The 21,058-nt window shown below is 33.5% G+C and overlaps 1 protein-coding gene across 1 annotated transcript in view; it reads left to right on the top strand.

Annotated features, from left to right (window-relative positions):
• LOC129255001 (serine/threonine-protein kinase 36-like) overlaps positions 1-21,041 on the top strand; it is a 30,939-nt gene extending 9,898 nt beyond the window's left edge. Inside the window, exons 10-32 of the mRNA XM_064107399.1 lie at positions 400-564; positions 1,224-1,328; positions 1,771-1,994; positions 3,249-3,348; positions 4,379-4,470; positions 5,242-5,347; positions 5,739-5,889; positions 6,718-6,842; positions 7,113-7,220; positions 8,110-8,208; positions 8,765-8,859; positions 9,057-9,120; positions 10,707-10,817; positions 11,437-11,573; positions 11,886-12,075; positions 12,373-12,476; positions 13,040-13,245; positions 13,732-13,805; positions 14,430-14,571; positions 15,220-15,407; positions 15,898-16,027; positions 17,438-17,607; positions 18,071-21,041. Coding sequence (XP_063963469.1) covers positions 400-564; positions 1,224-1,328; positions 1,771-1,994; positions 3,249-3,348; positions 4,379-4,470; positions 5,242-5,347; positions 5,739-5,889; positions 6,718-6,842; positions 7,113-7,220; positions 8,110-8,208; positions 8,765-8,859; positions 9,057-9,120; positions 10,707-10,817; positions 11,437-11,573; positions 11,886-12,075; positions 12,373-12,476; positions 13,040-13,245; positions 13,732-13,805; positions 14,430-14,571; positions 15,220-15,407; positions 15,898-16,027; positions 17,438-17,607; positions 18,071-18,256 — 3,072 coding nt within the window. The 3' untranslated portion in view covers positions 18,257-21,041. The remainder of the gene's footprint in view (positions 1-399; positions 565-1,223; positions 1,329-1,770; positions 1,995-3,248; positions 3,349-4,378; positions 4,471-5,241; positions 5,348-5,738; positions 5,890-6,717; positions 6,843-7,112; positions 7,221-8,109; positions 8,209-8,764; positions 8,860-9,056; positions 9,121-10,706; positions 10,818-11,436; positions 11,574-11,885; positions 12,076-12,372; positions 12,477-13,039; positions 13,246-13,731; positions 13,806-14,429; positions 14,572-15,219; positions 15,408-15,897; positions 16,028-17,437; positions 17,608-18,070) is intronic.
• Positions 21,042-21,058: the final 17 nt, after the last annotated feature.

Raw genomic sequence — 21,058 nt, 5'->3', positions numbered from 1 at the left:
TCTTCTTTTACGTCTTTTTTTGACTGCAAGCCATAGATGTATTACATCAATTGATATATACTCAGATATTGTCTAAACATTTAAGCTTTGTCCTTGTGCAAAGTTATGAATATTCATTGTCGTGATTCAAAATGTTCTGAGGGTTTGTGAGATTTAAGGGTGGTTTTGAGAAACAAGCCATAGGACAGCTAAGGTATCTATTTCCAACAGATTTAATGATGTAGTCACTGCTGTGCAAGCACTAGATGGTAGGATAAACTCCAGTTGGTTCCAAGCATTTTTTCAGACTCATTTAAGATCACAAGAGTGTTTTAGATATCCTATGTTGTATTGTTCAGTTTCTTCATTTCCTTTGCTTAGGGTGATAACCATGATTACTGTGATTCCATTCCATTTTAGGAGGATAATAAAGATGGGGCATGGACTGAGGGCAAGAAACCCCATAAGCCCAGCGGTGAGAAGACCAAGGCTAAACCCCGTATTGCCAAGAGTGAGCCCTGGCCTAGTGTCAAGGAACAGGAACCAACCCCAAGGGAGAACCGCATTACTCATGATTACAAACAGGTGCATATTGTAGTCATACTGATTATCACAGGGATAGCCCAGATTCCTGATTGCCGGGAAAAGGAGAGTGATATTCACCTGTGCTGACCTCTTTTTTATGATTTTATTGAAAAAAAATATAAAAAATTACAGATCTGTTGCAAATAATTAGAAACGTGATATCAATAAAAGACTTCAATATAATAATTTGTCTTTTGTGCATGAACTAGTAAGTTTATTAACAAACAGGATCCAATGATTACGAAGGTAATATTAAGTTTGTATTTCAAGTTTTTCTTTTATCCATTTAACATTGAGAGTAGGTAGATGTTTGCTTTAAAAAAAAACCCATTGTGACACAAGAAGTTTTCCTTATTTCCGTTATTTCTCAAATTGTTTAACATTCTTGGCAGTGAAAAAAATATTGTAAAATTTAAGTATAGAGGTTATGATAAAATTTGTAAAAAAAATTAATCTTAGAAATAATAAATATAATTCATAATGGTCCATATCCACTCTACAGAGTATTTAGGGTGCTGAGCAATAGAATATGAGAGAGAGAAAAAAAACCTGCCATCTACTACTTGCAGAACAAGACTATTGCATTGTATGGTTAAAAAAACAATCTTGATTTGATAGTGTCTCAATGTTTGCCTATAATATGAATTGATTTCTTTCAGGAGTTTCCAAGTGTTGAGGTGGAAAGCAGACGCGTTTTAAAGAAAGATGGAGGCAAGGCAAAAGACATGAGGAAAAGCATTGATAACGTCAGACTGCAAGAAGAAGTAAGCTAGAACTTTTAGACATTTTGGGAATGTCAATTGATGGTGATGATACTGATAATTTGGAGATGATGATTTACAAATAGTAAATTTAAATTTCTGATTTACAAATTTAGCTTTCATTCCTGATTGTCATTTTATAAATGCCAATTTTCAACCTGTAACTCCTAATTCTTATTCTGATAACAATTTTTTTAGCGAACTTTTACCATGAAATGACCAAACCACTTACTGCATTATTATATAAAAATATTTATGATATATTGAATTCAATTCAATCTTTTGAATTTATCAATAATTATATTTCTACAGTGTCTATATACACAAAATGCACAAAGTGCTTTGAGGTGCCATCCCTGGTTATCATTGGAGATGAAATATATACCAATGATGAATGAGTTATGATGTTATCAGTTTCATTGAATCGTATTTCCATTATCGATAGGATGTTGACAGTGAAGATGAATGGGACTCGCTGTGTGACATCACCAATCCTGAGACCACAGACCCTCGTTCTATAGATGCTCTTCTCCAAGACCAGGCCTTTTTGCAGCGCATTGCATCAAGGCTTGATGAAACATGTAAACAAACATTAGATGGGATGCTGGAGGGTGCATCTAGACTCAGGCTTGTCTTGCGTGTTATCAGCAACCTGCTGGCTTACAAAGGGTAATGATTCATAAAACCCTCATTATTCTATAAATTTTGTGCCAATTCTGCTGCACAAGTATCTTTGACCATGCTGCTTGTTTACTTCACTTTTCAACTCTTGATTTGTGATGCTTGGGTATGTGGTTAAAAAATTATGCAACATTTTGTAAGGGAATGCCAAAACATGATTCTGTATCTAGAAAAAAAAATCTTAAATGTAACACTATTTCTTCTTGTATTGATTAAAACAATTTCATATTATTTATAATTGAACTAATTTTGCTGATGATTTCCATAAAAATAAGGAACAAAAAGTAGAAAAACAAACAAAGAAATGTGTAAGAAATTAAAAGAAGAAATACATTCATTTTTCTAATATTCATTGAATGAAAATCCTTAAAGAGTGTCCAGCCCAAAATCTAGTAGTTTTAGATTTTAACTAAATGAATTACAGCCAAAAATAGATTGTATGCATAAATAGATTAGCATAATTAATTGCAAATAAACTTTAATAAGTTTGTAGCAATTAACTACACAGTCTTGTAGGTTATATCATGGCTTACATGTGTGCCGATTTTCATTGCGATTGCATTATCAACAGCCACCCCCTCCCCTCTGGTTATGCAATTTCAAGGTAGCCATGCTATTCAGGGGTAATGCCCAAGTTCTCATTCAGTTAACTAGCCCTGTTTGTCTTAAATAACCTATATTCAGATATATGACCCACTAGATGTATTTGTGGAAACTAACTAACTCGCAAAGGTGAATCCAGACTTTTTCAAACTACAAGCAACCAATTTGTCCTTAACCAAGATTCAGACATCAATGATTTAATAATAAGCAACCATCACTCCTCTTTGTTTAGTCCTTGACAGAATATTAAGGTGTATTCCCATCTGATTTTTCTATCACTTGGTTTCCTAGATTTGTTTTGGCTTAGTTAGTAAGTCTTGACTGAAAAATAAGATATGGGGATTATGTATCAAGCTGCGGACCTGATGCTTCTTCATTTTTCTACGATCCATTCAGATTTTAAGTAGTTATCTATGGGAATATGAATATGTATGAAGTTTGCTAAACAAAGTCAATATGTGTAAAATGGGGCTTGGTTAAAAACTTTCCACTGTGAGAAGAGAATATGCATAAATTGTATAAGGAAGAAGGGGGGGGGGGCTAAGTCTTAATCTGATGACCAGGATAATGATAGACCTATAATAAAGTCAGCTTCATTGAAATCCATCTTTTCTCTCACTCTCTTCCAATTGAATGCAGTTTTGCTGATTCCCTCACTGAATTTTGTCATATGACGAAAGTACCAATGCTACCTCTGGATGTCCTCAGCAAAATGAAGAATAATAAAACAGTTAAAGAGGTAAGTAATACTTTCTTCCTCTTTACATATATGCTAGATACAGCAGCTTTTTGACATGTAATAAATATTAAATTTCATAGTTCATGCAATTTTCATTTGATCAACTTGGATGAATTCAAACCATAATCATGATGGATTATCTTTATCATTTCCTTTCAAATAATAGCATGAATTGCATTGTGGATCTCTCTAGGTGTCTCTACAGAGTCAATATGGGGGCTATTTCATAAAAATAAGCATAAAGTTACGCATGACTTTACAAATGACAAGGACATATTCTTACATATTAGATTATATTCTCAATCATTTCAATTCCCCTGCTAGGTGGCATTAATGGGTAATTTCAGGTCATTCTACTGGAATGGGTATTGGAAGCACAATATATATTTTCTTTCCCTAGCTCCAATACTAAAAATGAGATTACAGAAATCACATTATTGACAGATCAGCACCTTTCAGCATCTTTCCCAGGACCAGTTTCATTTAATTTGGTACTGTGCTGATGTCAGAATAGGCCCATCACCAACATCAAAAGGGGTAACATCAGCATTGTCACCTTTTTAATGGTGTAAATTCTACACCTAACACCTCGCCACATAATTTCAGTGGGATGAAAAGTAGTTAGGTTTTCAGGGCTGATTTTCAGTATTTAGTACTGAAAAATGAGAAGAATACTGATGGTTTCATTCAAAATACTAGTTTCGTATGGTATTTCTCTGAAAATACTAATTTCCTCACCGAAATACTGATTTTCAGCTTTTAAATTACTGAAATTATCTTGTTAAGGTTGGCTACTCTGGCTTAAGCATTAAATATATTATTTTCATATTGTTTTCTTTGTCATTGGGGAAAGTTAAGTGTCTGGTGGGCAGGTGTGAGATTGTATGGAGAGTCAATAGCAAATTTTGAATGGTGAAAGTTTTTGAGCAGTTGAGACAAGTGTAGTGATAGCACTGGTCAACAATACATGTAAAATCACTTGATGTAACTTCAGTGTTATCTTTCTTTAATCATGTCTTGTTTTCTGCAGCAAGCTTGGTATGTACAGATCCTGACAGACTTGGTTAATGTATACACTGCATACATCATGTCAGATGTGGCTATAGAGCTAAACATGGACAGGTATAAAACTCAAAACTTCTCCATTTTCGGTTCATTTATAAAAAAAAAGAAGCAAAGCTTCGCATCTGTAATAACTCAAAGATGTTTCCATGTGAGATGTTTGACCATGGGGTTGTTTTAGAAAACAACTAACATAACTGGGGGTCAAGCTTAATTGCCAACATGTATATATTTAACACATAATCACATAGATGAGTACATGGTAGAGTTTATCCTCTGAATGTTATCTGACTTATACAATGATACTTCTTATACCATAAGCAGCTGAGAATTCAAGTGTGATTATGACCACACACAAATCTTTGTAATTTATGGCCACACACAAATCTTTGTAAGAACACCCCTGATAAAATCAATATGTTTGTATGAGGTTCAAATCAGATAATCCATTCTGCTATTAAAGTTGAATTAAAAAGGGCTACACAAAAGTAGTAACTTGACAGTTTGTTAAGTCATAATGCATGGATGTGGAAGGGTTTCAGCAGATAAAAATTGAAAACATAGAAACAGGCCATTGTTAATGAGAAACACATGCTCCCTCATTTTTCTTTTCAATTTCTCAATCCTTTCTAGTCCCACAATCTTAATGGTACATGTAAAATCTAGTTTGATTTGATTGAAAGCATTGAAAATAAGAACTCTACTTGAAATTTGACTGTACCATGTGCAAGTAGAGTTTAGACATATCCTACCTTAGATAGAAACTGAATTCATTTTTTTTACACAATGTTACTTGATGACTATTCTCCATCCCCACACCAACATTTTCAGGACCAAAGATGTGATGGAGGCCGCTCTAAACTTTGCTGGTGTTCTACCATGGTTGATACACATCAAGGAAGATGATGACCTTAATCTAAGGGCACAATCTGTTTATGTAAGTAACAGGCTTAGGAATAAAAACAAGTTGTCATTATATGACCGGTATTATAACAACAGTCACAGACCAGTGCTTTTTTTGCGATTCAAAACCATCACTGAAATAAGAGAGCTGATCATTATTAGTCAATGCTGAATAAAACAGTGTCCAGGGGTCTGTGCCATAAAAACTTGCAATTCTTCTAATTTTACCGTTACGATGATTACCATGGAAACCTTGATTTGATTGGATCTTGTTGCCGTAGTAGTTACAGAAATCGAAAAGTTACAATAAGAAACGGCCCGAAATCTGGCAGAATAATGTTATTGTAAGGAATGAACCATGTAATGAACAAGTTCCATGCTATTGTCTACTAGTAGAACATTTTTTCAATCATTTGTTCTTCCAGTGTTTTATTTACCAGTGTGAGGTGATGGATAGAGCCCAGGAAGAGTTTGTGACAGGGTACTATGCTGGTCTTGCTACCACCCATCAACAGGTCATCACTGGTCTTCTTAAAACATTACAACAGGATGATACTCTTATCAAGAAAGTCACAAGTAAGTTGAACAGAGTCACAAATACTGGCAGAGTTACATGCTCTTACCTTGTGCAGTATTTTGTACTGTTTATGTCAATGATGCATCATAACTCACAGAGAAATACTGTTTTTCACCAAAATACAAACACTTTTGAGACTTTGCAATGTCTGTGCTGCTGTTTAAAAGAGTGGTTTTACTGTATTATTGACTCTGTTTATTATAGCTGGTAAGTAAGTTCACGAATTGTGAAATGTTAAGAAGTATTAGTGGCCTGATTCCTTATCATGAGACGCAACATCATGTGTATGCATGAGTAGAAAGAATGTATTGCAAATTTGTATTCCATGATTTTACTTTTATTAAAAAAAAATATATATTATAAATCTTTTTTTTAGTGCACATTGATATGTTTTTGTTCATTTAGCTTCATTTGTTTTCCTTCTATATTCTGATATCGAACACATGGATCTTTTTACATTTATTGTTATTTTATCAGTCAGAGTTGGCATATTATCATTGTTAATTTTTTTTTCAAATAGGTTAATTAATGGCCTATGTCTTACTTTTGTTTAATAATACTCTTTCTTTTGATTTTTTTTGTAAATTGAAAATTTTCAGTCTGCGAGCTGCCTGTTTGGTGTTGTTTTTATTACTTTTTAGTAAACCAATTCAATTCATTATGATTCCTTTAATAACCTCTTATTCATATAATTGCATTTAAAATACTTTCACTCTGTAAAAAGTAATCCCTCTCTTTAATGTATGATATAGTTCCATCCTATTTATAATATTATTTTCAAAGAATTCCACACACTTTGAAGTAATCCATTTCTTTCATGTTTACAGGTGGACCTGAAGGTGAAGCATTTGGTGAGCGTTGGGAGCAGATGTGTGGTGTGGCTATCGGTGGTTTGGCAGAGCTAGTCTATATCCAACAAGGACAGGATACATGCGTAGAGGGCAAACGCAAGGTAAGCAAATGTCAGATATAAATAAGAATCAATTTATACTTCCAGATTGTAATTTATTTTTTGTACATGATCTTCCTTGAATTTTTAATCAATCCGCTCTAACGGTTTTTATTCCTTCTCCGATTCCTGTCAAACTTTCTATATTATCTTTTTCTCTCTCTGTATATATGTATATTTATGCTTTTGCATAAAATGATTTATTTTATTACTTAGGATATTTTCGCCTTTAAATGATTGAAACTTTTCTCCATCTCTGCTCTTCACTAATAGATGGCTGCAGCTTTAGGAGATCTGTTTGCTGAATCAGATCACTCTGAGTTCACTGATAACCTGATGAAATACATTGCTCATCCATCGTTTTGTGAAAACACCCTCAAGGTATGTTTACTACTCTCATGCAATGGTGGAAATTTCATAAATCACGACAAGCCAAATGGGGTTAAACCTTTTTTTTAGTAGTTTAGGTATACATATCAAGATGTATACAATACAATACAGCACCCACTGCACTATTTGTATAAGAGTGTAAAGGGAAGACCCCTGTGTAGTTTTCCACTTGCACTCCCCCAATTAGTTATATCGGGAGGAGAGACCTACGGGTCATAGTGATTCAGTTCGCTTTTCGCCTCCCAGGCACAGATGATGCCTAACCAATAATAACAATTGTTTATTTATTTCATTATTTATTTATCTATTTATTTTAATAATTATTTATTTATATAGTTATTTATCTATTTATTCATTCACTGATCATTTATTTATTTGTCTATTTATCCATTGCATGTCACAATGTCATGATATAAATAAAATGTAGTAGATTTCACAGATATACAAAATATGTAAAGTATGTAACACAGAGAAGTACATAATAAACATACACAAATCCTGCAACATATAAGTATGATTGGTTTAAACATTATGCTAATTTTGGATCAGTTTAAAATACATGTACAATGAAAAAAAAATTATATGTAAAACAAAGTATGTGTATGGTTACCATGTGTTCACTATATGAATTATGCAAAACAGAAATGGAGCTGTTTCTAGCAGGTGGGTATTGACAAAATATCTCATAAATAACAATTTTTCATACCTGTTGGTTAATTCTTATTGACAATATATGCATGTATTGACCTAATATCTTTCTCCAATTAACTACTTCTATCTTTGTAGAATTGCCTTTGAAATACCATGAATCTGTACTGCATCTACATTGAAAATGTGTGTTCAATTTTTATTGCTATTTCATCTTTATTTTATTCTGCAGGCTATCTATTTTGGATGTCAGATGTCACCTCTCCTCTGTAAATACATTGCATATAAAGAGGAACATATTAGTCTCATTCTTCTAGTACTACAAGGAAAGGTCTGAAAAAATACTTTGTCTATTATTTTGTTGATTTCAATTGCAGTAAAAACTAAAGAGAAGCGTAATAAAGTTTGAACCTACAAATAAGATTCACAGATGATCAGATGCATGATAAAACAGATAGGGTACAACAAATAATGAAAGAGTGAAATATGTTTAATACCCTAACATTTATGATTGAACCTGAATGTTATGCAAATAAAAAAAAATAAAAAAAACTATAACTTCTTATTTTCTAAGTCAACTACAGTATATGAAAGCATTAAGAATATGATTTTTTTCTTATTAGTGATTGTATTTTGTTAAATTATCTCTCTCTGTCTCTATTTTTTACCTGATTTTGCAAAGACAGTGATGATAGTCATGAATAAGAACACAATGCTATGTAGCATGTTTGTCTATATCTATTTGTTTATTTAAGAGTTTCCCTGTATTTTTTTTAGATCAAGAGAATAAATAGCTAAATATTTTATTTTTTTCAGAGCTAAATGTTTTTTTGTTCATCTTTCTGTCATTTATTAATCTATTCATTAATATTTTAATTAACTTTCAGACTGAGATAGAGGATATGAGTAAGAACACTGTATATGAGATATGTACTCATATCCTCAGTACAATCATCATCCAGCTACAAGCTATACCCGAAATGTAAGTGAAAATTTGAACAGTATTTCTGCAAGGGCTTAAAAGGAATGCACTTACTTAATATACAAAGCAATGATTGCTTAAAAATGTATGGCATTTTTTTATTTTGTACATTGAATTGATATTTCTATTTGAAAAAAAATATTGCATTAATTTCAAGACATTTTATGTTAATTTATTTTGTTTGTTTTGTTTGTCAGATTGTTGAATGCAACTTCCTTGTTTGCAGCCATCTTACTTGATTCTCAGATTGCAAGCCATACAGTAAGTATTTTAGCCATATTCATAATAATTATCATCATTATCATTTTCACCATATCGTCATTATCATTTTCACCATCACTACTATCACAATATCATTCTCATCATCGCCGTCATTATCATCATCATAACCATCATCATCATCATCATAACCATCATCATCATCATCATCATCATCATCATCATCCTCATCCTCATCATCCTCATCATCCTCATCATCATCATCCTCATCCTCATCATCCTCATCATCATTATCCTCATCATCCTCATCATCATCATCATCATCATCATCATCATCCTCATCATCCTCATCATCCTCATCATCCTCATCCTCATCATCCTCATCATCATCATCATCATCATCCTCATCATCCTCATCATCCTCATCATCATCATCCTCATCATCATCATCATCATCATCCTCATCATCCTCATCATCCTCATCCTCATCATCCTCATCATCATCATCCTCATCATCCTCATCCTCATCATCCTCATCATCATCATCCTCATCATCATCATCATCATCATTATCCTCATCATCCTCATCCTCATCATCATCATCCTCATCATCATCATCATCATCATCATCATCATCCTCATCATCATCATCATCATCATCATCATCATCATCATCCTCATCATCCTCATCCTCATCATCCTCATCATCCTCATCATCATCATCATCATTATCCTCATCATCCTCATCATCCTCATCATCATCATCCTCATCATCATCATCATCATCATCCTCATCATCCTCATCATCATCCTCATCATCATCATCATCATCATCATCATCATCATCATCATCATCATCCTCATCCTCATCATCCTCATCCTCATCATCCTCATCATCCTCCTCATCATCATCATCATCATTATCCTCATCATCATCATCATCATCATCATCATCATCATCATCCTCATCATCCTCATCCTCATCATCCTCATCATCCTCATCATCATCATCCTCATCATCATCATCATCCTCATCATCATCATCCTCATCATCATCATCATCATCATCATCATCATCATCATCATCATCATCATCATCACCACCACCACCACCACCACCACCACCACCACCACCACCATCATCACCATTATCATCATTATGATCATTACCATCATCATCATCCAACACTGTGCTATACTAAGATTTAGTAATTGGGTACTTGGTAGGAATAATAATTTCTTGAAATGTTTGTGCATCGAGATCATGGCCGGATACAGTCAGGCTAACAATGACAAGCTGTGCCTTGAGTTGTGAGCAGAGTGGATACAAGTGCTTTATAAGTTACATTATTATTATCATCATTGCAATTGTTATCAACACTCATTACTATCATCACCAACGGTCATAAAATGCATTTGTTTGCTATATTCTTGTATTTTGTTATGATATCCTTGGTTGTTCTTTTGTTCAACCTTTCATGTAACTGCAAAGAACAATTCATGTGTGACTTATTTTATTTTTCTTGAAGGAGAGTAAAAAAACCATAGGTATCATCCATTAATGCATATTTTGTATAAAACTGTTTGAATTCATATTGCTATCATGTCTATTATTTTGTTTCCAAAAGACAGCTGCATCGTTGTTAGTGAGTCAGTTATTACACCATGGAATAGCTATCCAGATGCCCACATCAGATCTATTAGATGCAGTACAATCAGCTTTTAATGATTTAGAACAGGTAAAAGAGTCAGTACAATGAACTTCTGCCTGATATGATCTGCATTTTCAATAACATCTCAAATCGTCCTTTCACAGTCAATATTATGTAAAGTAAATGATGTAAAAAAAATTGCTATATAATTTTCATACTGTTTTATTGTGAGCAATCTCTTTTGGCTTTCCATACCCTTGGCCTGTATAATTTTTGTCTTGCATAATTTTGTCACTCCATACTGTATGTAAGAAATAACAGTAGGAAATTAGATAGATCTTTAAAGTGCTAGGTCCTGGCCAGATATTTGATTAAGGTACTTGATTCAAATCAAGAAAATATATCTTTTCAATTTACATACAGGTTTATGATAAGAATGTTTTGTTGTGTATTTCATTGTATAGATCTGTGTGAGATGCTTTCCATACCCTTGGCCTGTATAATTTTTGTCTTGCATAATTTTGTCACTCCATACTGTATGTAAGAAATAACAGTAGGAAATTAGATAGATCTTTAAAGTGCTAGGTCCTGGCCAGATATTTGATTAAGGTACTTGATTCAAATCAAGAATATATATCTTTTCAATTTACACACAGGTTTATGATAAGAATGTTAAGAATGTTTTGTTGTGTATTTCATTGTATAGATCTGTGTGAGATGTCCATTTGATTATGGAATCCTTGATGGTCTTCTGCTTCTGATCTGTCAGTTCCTCAGCATAGATCAGACCATGGTCAGCCGTTACCTCATAGAGATGGGTGTCTGGGACCTCATATGGCACAGGTAGGATTGAAGCTCTGTGAAAATAAAGTTCTGGAGCTTTGTCCAAAAGCTGTGGTTTGTTCATGTTAGTTAAAACCTCACAGAGATGAATTTTTCATGAAGCACAAAGTAGATACAAATCATTTCAGGTAGGTCCCATGTATAAGGTTTCTAGTAGGTCTAGTGCACACACTTTATGGGAATACCATTTAGTATATTATTTTGTCACTCAAATTGTCTTTATCACTTGTGGATGTTTAGACAATCATCTGTATTTAAAATGAATCATGAGATATGCCCTGCACTAATCTTAATGTATTCTTGACCACAAAGGTTGATGCAGACACTTGGTATTGAGGAAATCCCCCCGAATCCAGGCCTTCCTAAAGATGATGAGGATGATGGAGGGGTTGAAGAGGATGATGAACAGGTTATACTGGTCAGCTGTAACCCTGACTGGAATTTAGTCTCACCGTCTGGCCTGGCAGCATCTTTACAAGTCATCTTGATAATATTCACTAAGGTCAGCAGTGGTTGCTATAGGAGGATTATTATGATGTGATTTTACAAAGACTAATGATAATAAGGAGTAATAATGATGATGATAATGATGATGATGATGATGATGATGATAGTGATGATGACTCTGATTCTGATAGTGATGATGATGATTCTGATCATGGTTGATGATGATGTTGATAATGATGATGATGATGATGATATTATTTTAATATTTATAAAGTGACAATTATTATGATGCTGAAGATGTTTTTATCATTTTATGTAACGTAAATGTATCTTTTTCCTTTGTAATTACCAGGAACCATATCACTGTGTACCTCCGTTCTGCAATGCTAATGGTGTAGTCATGCTGACTCTCAGTTCTATGCTTTCACATGAATTTCTTGCCATTTTATCGTCAAGGTAAAGGCCTATGTGTTTTTCTTTCAATAACTTATAAGCACATTCTTCATTGTATTGTTGCCTAACACTTTTCCAACATTATTAATTTGTTTTTAATATCATCGATGTTAAAAACTGCCCTGAGCAATGTAAAGAACATTCAAGGAACCACAATTAAAAAAAAAATGGATTTGACTTTCCTTTGGATTTGGCTTGGCAAAAATAGAAATTAATTTTATACAAGTTTAATTCTGATTGAGGTTTTATATGATGATCAAGTACATACTTCCAAATGATAATTTCCAATGTATTCTTGACATTATCCTCTGTGTTTCTGTTTCATAAAAAAAATGAAATCACAGAGTGTCACACTTTGTTTTATGAAATTGTGTCATTTGATTGGCTAAGAAGAATCCTCATTAAATTGTTAACTTTTTATAATAACTGAGATACAAGGTCCATACACACCAAGGAAGAATCGTCAGTTGTAATTGTAACATTGGTTATACAAACATGAAGCAGATTGAAACTAACACTAAACTGAATAAGACTTACATAAGATGAATTGAATTTTGTTTCCACAGTGAGAGTAAAGAGCAGAACCTTTCTGAGCTAGTCCTGGACATTGTCTTACATGTATGTCAGTTGCTGTGTTTCCCATTCGCTTTGGATACCCATGAGATGATGATGTCAGCCATCTTGTCTAGCTTCAGACAGTGTCTCTTGGTAGAGAAGTTGATCTCTGCATTCCAGAAGTATGTTCCTCTTGAGATGACTGAGGTCCCTATGGGTGAGTTTCCTTGTTTCAGCATGGTTAATGTATTGATTAGAGTCCTACAGGTAATTCAATATAATGTGTTTGTTTTACCTCCTGCTATGAAGGCTGTAATATCATTGCTTGCATAGTTTGTCACGTGAAGTAAGAATAGAGAAAAATGGGAATTGGACGTACAAAATGGCTGATAATTTTATGGAATTGCAAATTCTAAAAATATACCACTTTTTGTTGTATAGATAAGAAACCTGACATCGTAGCAGACAAGTAATGTGATAAAGTTGTTTTTCTTCGAAGCTACTACATCTATCACTTGACAGACATTCTCTCCCATCATGGGATTATTCTTATGTCCTAGGGAAACTACTTAGTGCTCGAGGGATGTGAAGGTGACATTACCCACCAATTCAAATGTTATTTTTTTAATTAGAGATATTTCAGTTCAGTTATCAATGGTTCATACTTATAAACACTAAATATTGCTTTTTTAATTAATTCCAGGTGTCCTTTCAAGGCTTGTACTAAGCGAAGAGGCATTTCTGACACAATTCTGTGAGTCTGTCACCAAGTATAAGGTAATCATTAACGTTCTGCATCCAATAATTTTGATGATCATTTGTTTGACCATATAAATGGCATGTTATTGACAAGTAATGCATATGGAAAATATAAAAAGAGCTAGTCAGAATTCACATCAGGGAACTCCCTGATGCCCATGAACCATAATATGCCAATAGCAAATCAGAGAATGATGATGTGTTTAAAAAATGGGGAAAAATACTTTCAGAATGATCATACATTCTTGATGACAAATTATAGCTTTCTTTTTTACTTTTTGTACTTGATATTGTTTGTAGAAATCACATTATCTTATTTAAGATAATGCACTTCATTTGCTCCCTTCCAAATTGCATCATTCTAGTAGCTTATATCACTACCTTGAAACTTGCCATTGATAATAAGGTGGGTGAAATTGAGCCAAAGGTGGTTCATATCTAAATTCTGTAATCTCCTATGGAAGAAGGTAAAACAATTAATATTTTTGTATTTGTACAATTCTGGAGGAACTTCGTGAGTGAATCGAATTCAGGATGACAAATTTATTTGGAAAGCTTCATATCAACTAAATAAAACCTTTTTCAAGTGCAATAAAAAAAATATGTCACAAAGTTGATAATTGCCTTTAACTTCACCCATAGGCCGAGAGTTACATGAGCAGTCTAATGTCTAGTGATGCTCCAACAGAAGTCCGTTGTGATATGCTGTCTATCTGTAGCCATCTTGCCAGGAGTGGAGCTCATCATCTTATGTTGCTCAAAGCTATACTTTCAGGAGAAAAGGGTAGGAGTTTCTGATTCTCATTTAAAAAAATGCAGATATTCCATGTTCCTCTGACTTTTCCTTAATTATATTACATTACACATCCATGGTGGCACATGCCTGACCCTGTATTGCTGCCCCTGGGATACGTCTTACATTATTGTGATAGACTCAAATTGGTCTCTCATAGCAATTGATCTAAATTTGTCTTGTACTTAAGAGAAGGACTCAAGATATATTGGAAATTAGGTTTGATTTAAATCTTTTAATCATCATTGATGATTAATATTAGGTATTGATCATATAACTCTACACATCAATGTAAGAAACTTCTAAAATCATACCTCTTTTTAGATAGTCATTATCTTTCTGTCTCTTTTGTATACAGCTGTATGTATTTGTATCGTAATTATGATGCTTTTTATGCTTATCTTTTGTAAACGCTGTGATGTAGTTAACAGTGGAGAGAGTACTAACTGCTGGTTATTATTACTATTAATCTTTCACAACTCTGTGTCACAGAGACCTTATCTTCAGAGAAATAAAGTCTGGAATAATTTACTGAAGATAATGGCAGGTCACTTTAAGTTCGACATTGTCACTCGTGGGTGAAAGTCGAGGTTTCATTTCCAGTAGTTATTTAATTTCTTCTATCTTACCTTACTTTAGCTGGGTCATACCAAGCATTGAATGCATTACTGAGCAGTAAGAATCAGACAGTTAAATCCAGAGCATGTGGTCTAATGGGAAATATGATGAGGCATTCACCATCATTCTACTCAGTCCTTAGAAACAATGATGACCTCCTCTCATCTCTCATCGCTCAACTCTCTAGTGATGATGCTGATATCAGACGGGTAAGATGCTTTGCATGTGGCCTGGCAGATGGGTGCTTTTACTTATCAAGATCACAATATTAATATATTTGTTATGTATGGCAATGCATGAATGTTTCTTTAAATACATTGATTTGATCGCAGAAAAAGAAAATACTTTAAATTGAATGAAAATTTGGTATCGCATTGATATCAAGCATAGGGCGATTCCATAGAGAGATAATTCTGCAATATACCCAACCCCTCCCACCATTCTTTGAAAATTCTTAATTTACTTCATGACTTGCTGAAAATTTCGTAAGTTGAAAACACTACAATGCATGTGACTATCAGTAGAAGGAGTCAGTTTAATAATAAATTTGATGATATCCATGCTTTTACAGGAAATACTAGTTCTCAAGTGCATTATGAAGAACTTATCTTAATCACTTTGAGACAGTTTCCTCGTACTAAAATATTAACAACCAGGATAGGTTTTGATAATCCTACTTGCTTGTTTGTGTCTATTCAGTCATCATCGTATGCTATTGGAAATGCTGCCTATCACAGTGGAGATCTCTATGACAAACTTGGCCCAGTCATCCCAGTCCTGGTCCAACTCCTCTCAGATCCTGTTACTAGGATTAGGACCAATGCTGCAGGTTTGTTGAAGTGTCATATCTTCCTATTTTTACAATTGAATTGGACAAAACTTTCATTTTTACGTTTGCTTGATTTTTCTCTTTTCATTCAAATTGATTTGTTGTTGGGATAGACTTGACTTTTGATAAAGCATTCATAAAAAGATAAATGTTTTGCCTTTCTTTTTAAAGGATAAGTCCACCCCAAGAAAAAGTTGATTCGAATAAAAAGAGAAAAATCAAACAAGCATAATACTGAAAATTTCATCAAAATCAGATATAAAATAAGAAAGTGATGACATTTTAAATCTTTGCTTACTTTCACAAAACAGTTATATGCACATCCTGGTCGGTATGCAAATGAGGGGACTGATGACATAATCCACTCACTATTTCTTATGTACTTCATTATATGAAATATGAAATGTTTTAATTTTCTCCTCATTTTCATATGAAACAAAGATTTATTCCTCACTGAACATGTATTACCTTTGTATCAACATTTTGTGGTTCAGTCAAGTTGGTCATTATTGTCAAATCTGTAGAATATGAAATATTGTTTAATTCAAACATGGAAAAACAAAAGAAATAGTGAGTGAAGGACATCATTGACTTTTGCATATCACTGATTTGTGCGTATAACTGTTTTTTATTAAAAATAAGCAAAACTTTAAATTGTCATAACTTTTTTTATTTTACATCTGATCTTGATGAAATTTTCAGCATTACACTTGTTTGATTTTTCTCTATTGATTAAAATAAACATTTTTCTGGGGTGGACTTGACCTTTAAGTGGAAGTTAAAGACAGGTTTAACTGAGTGATGGGTCTACTGAGTGAAATATATTGTAGACATGACAAATGATGCTAGTAATTAGAATTACACTAAATTGAAACGTGTATGTTCTCAGAAGGGCTTTTTATCCAGTGTACATTTTATGTGTCTATTTGTACAAGATGAACTCTACCATCAGGTATTCATCTGCTCCCAGCTGTTGGTGATCTCTGAACCCTGACACAAATTCAAATGATCTTGGCATTCAAGAACTATGAATTTAGTAATTTCCATTTGTTTCAATTTTTATTTCTTGTCAATTTTGCCTGATATTGTAAGTAAGCGCTCAGTAACTGGACTCCGAAGTTGTAGATAGTATAAGTGATGGTATTTTCACAAAAAAATTATTGTCTGATACATAAATGAAACATAAAAAATATTCATGTCTGATCTGTAAATGATACCTTAGTGTGGTCTGTCATTGATCCCTTCCTGAAATAATATGTATTGTCCTCAAATTATCATTGATTGAGCAAGTCATAAGGTGTGGTAAAAATTGAGAAAAGTATGGTGGGATGCACTCAAAGTTTTTTCTTAATTTATGTAATGACCCTTGTATAAATCTATTTTCTTTTTGGTGTTTTTGTTTTTGAAAAGGTGCTCTTGGAAATCTTGCAAGACATTCTGCCAAACTCTGTTCCCAGCTCCTCAAGTCTAAGGTTGCTGAGAGTCTTCTAGAGTCGGCTCACCATGACAATCAGCTGAGTGTGCAGGAAGTAGCCCTAGTGGCTCTCAGGACACTAGCCAGACATGCCCCACTAAGACAGGTAAGTCATCTTGAAGTAGCTCTCTGTGAGACATGTTGATGGAAGGGAGGGGAAACTTGAGAAAATTAGATGTTCAAGATGATGAAAATAGTATTTGACAAAGCCATGAAGATCTTTTTCTTCCCTTGCTCTTGTTGACATTGAAATCTAAACAAAGAATATAAATTAAAGTTTTTGAAATGTCATCATAACTTAAGGTATAAAGATCTATTGCATGAAACTATGGCACAAGGGTAATCAAGTATCACTGATCATCTTGCATGAGTTTCAGATGACATGATCAAGGTCAAAGGTTATTTAGGTTAGCAATCTTCGTATTTTTTATAAAATGAATGGTGTATTTTTTTATCATCTTTTTTTTCCTTCAAAGTTAGCTCTGCTGCTTTATTGAATTGCATTATGCAGGCGAGACTGCCAGAGGCATTCCACTTAAAAAAAATACTTTTTTCCTCTTTGTTACCAGGCTCTTCTCAAGGCCAAGGCTTCAGAGAAGCTTCTTACCCTTGTTGACAGTATCCGCTCTTCTGGGATCACAACACCCGGAAGCATGCCGTCGTCTGCTAGGAGTGAACGCAACAGTGCTGGCGCTGTTTCTCATCATTCTTCTAAACTCCTCAGCCTGCTTAAGAGAGGGGGTAGTGCCAGGTGATATTGGTCAAAGGCCACTTCTGAATCAATGATGGTGTTATTTAGAAGCAACAGTGTCATATGATATACTGCTCCACTGTCTTATGCCAACTTTGTAGGAATACCAATTTGTCAGTTTCGTGTTGTGTTGTAGATGGTGGACAGGCTTACCAAGTTGATGTGAGGGATGAACATTCTGTAGACATGTTGTGCTATTTCACTAGACCCTGTAGCTTCCTCAAACAGAATGAAGTGTGTTACTAGGTTCAGATAGATCTGCTAAAAGTCATGGATCACCAAGTGGTCAACAAGGAACCATGTGACTGGACTTACTAATTCTTGAAGGCAATACTGTATGGCGATCTGTGACTATCTCTAAACTTTTCATGATTAGCAAACACTAGAAGCTTTACACTAACAACATTTGCTCCTGGCAAATTAAACTGCAGCATTTCGGTAGCTTATAACAGAAGCTTGTGACTTACCATTGAAAACAAAGTATTTGAAACAAGGGTCATGAATCATTTAAAGCTGATGCTGAAGATCCGATCAAGTGTAAAGGATGACCATCACAGATTAAAGCGTTAAAATAGCAGCGTGGATTTTGAATTTGGATATATTTTTGGTGACATTGGTTGGAATAAGGAAATGATCTGATTTGATTTAATGTTTGTGTGCATATATGTGTGCCTGCCTATGTGTACATGTAATTTTAATATTTTAATTGAAGCTGATGTAGAAATTGTACAAATGAGAATTATCACAGTGAGAAATACAGTACTATAAATAGGCTGCATATTAGATCTATGCTAAGGTTTAAACTGATCTTAGATTACGTTCCAAAGTAAACTTATTTTTGTAAGTTTGGTTATTTTAGAGTGTACTTTGCATACTTGATTAATGCATCAATTAGACTTGAGAGATTTTTGTGAATAATGTGACCTTAGAATAAATGCATGGTGGTCTTCATGGGTGGATCCCTGTAAATCTATGGCAAGGCAATGCTAAAAAATAAATATATTATCAGTTGTAAATATCAATCATATTGTTTATATTACAAGACCTGATCTTTCATGGTGTGAAGTTAATAAAAGCCTTGCATTATTCCAAGTTTGAATTGGCATCTACATGATTTACTTTTGCTCATTAAATTTCTTCAGAGCATACCATTTCTATGTAAATCCATATTGATTTGGTTGTCTTGGTGTATATATGCTGCAGCTAATTTCTAATGATTTGTTCTGTGTACTTCACTGTGCTATTGGATTTATCTCTTAAATAAACACTGTCTGTAGCTTAAGTCACATGAAATGGAAGTTAACTATGAATAATTGTAAGCTTTCCAGTTTTGTTCAATTGAAATTTGTGCATATTTACATTTATAATGTACAACACATTCCAAGGTTAAAAATTGGGGCCTATAGTTGTAACATCAACTTCCTAGTTTATTGAATTCTGACAGTATATACAATATAGATGTGAATAGTTGTGTGTTTAGAATAATTGGTCTTGAAATGTACATCTTGGTATTATTTGCTTATTTATTGGTAGAGAGTTTGTTATGCAATGTATATAATTTCAAATAAATGTAAATTGTACAAATCAATGTAAAAAAGAGAGACACCATTCACCTTGACTTTGATAGAACTATAGCTTTATTCATTGTTTATACAGGTATTTTCAAGTTTTTTTTGTTATCAGATATTAGTTTTATTGAAGTGATGTCTTGCAAATTATTAATAGGTTCAATGTATTTTTGTCAGCACTTGTAAATGGTATAAAGCCTGCTTACATCTAAATGGTTTTTTCAGAGTCCTACATTACATGTAAACTGTTAAAATGAAAACTCCATTCTAAGGTATAGATGTAAACAGAAAGGAATAAGATAGGTCTTTCTCTTGTAAATGTGCCTTGTCAACTTTTAAAAGTCAACAAATTAAAAGTTCTTTTATTTCTGTAGCTGAAATGAATGTGATGTGGAATGTGAGTGTGATAGTATCTGTTTGTTTTTAGGTTATACATATTTCACTTCCTAGGTGATGTGAATGTATACAGTATGAGTTCTAGCTCAGTCTTGGTATTATTGATGTCAAGGCTGGAAGTATAATTCTTATTTATTTTCCCAAGAAAAGACACTTAATTTGTGCTTTTAATAAAAAGTGATCCTAATCCCATCGTTGATATCTTAACTTCTAGTGAAAGGCATCCAGAGACCACCTCCTTTTCAGTTCATAAGAAAATTGATCCAATGCCATCACCAAAAGGCCATCACAGAACTTGAAATCACATCCGTTACCACTTACTGATTGATTCAGTATTCATAGTATGTCCTGTTTTCTTCACCAGCAAGTGTTTATATTTTGCTTGTCTAAATCAGCAAAACCTATAAACTGGTAATCTGTACTATCTGCAACAGAAAGTTCCATACACTATGAAAGCTTGAATGGCATGTTTCAAGTTGATTTTAAAAGATGTGCTGTCAATGTTATCAAATGTATTCCTACACTCATGTTTTAGATGAAAAATAAATAATTCCTTGAATTTCATGTTGCAAGTTTCATAATTTTAACAGGCCGGTGTACGTGCTGTGATATCATCATAAAAGAAAATATTACATAATTAATATTTTTTTATAGTTTCTTGATATATTGGTGGCAGCTTCCAACAATATGGATACTAGCATCTGGTCCCAAAACTGAATTTTAGTCCAATTCTTTTATGCAACCATTCATTACTAAAAAGATCTCTTTTGTTTGTACTCCGGATAACAGTATATCACAATTTGCCAAATAGATATTCACACATGATTTCTGTCTGTATGTTT

The sequence above is a fragment of the Lytechinus pictus genome, chromosome 2 (assembly GCF_037042905.1).
Source record: "Lytechinus pictus isolate F3 Inbred chromosome 2, Lp3.0, whole genome shotgun sequence".
NCBI lineage: Eukaryota > Metazoa > Echinodermata > Echinoidea > Temnopleuroida > Toxopneustidae > Lytechinus > Lytechinus pictus.
Note: the sequence above shows the minus strand (reverse complement) of the source record. Positions and strands in the feature narration are given on the sequence as shown.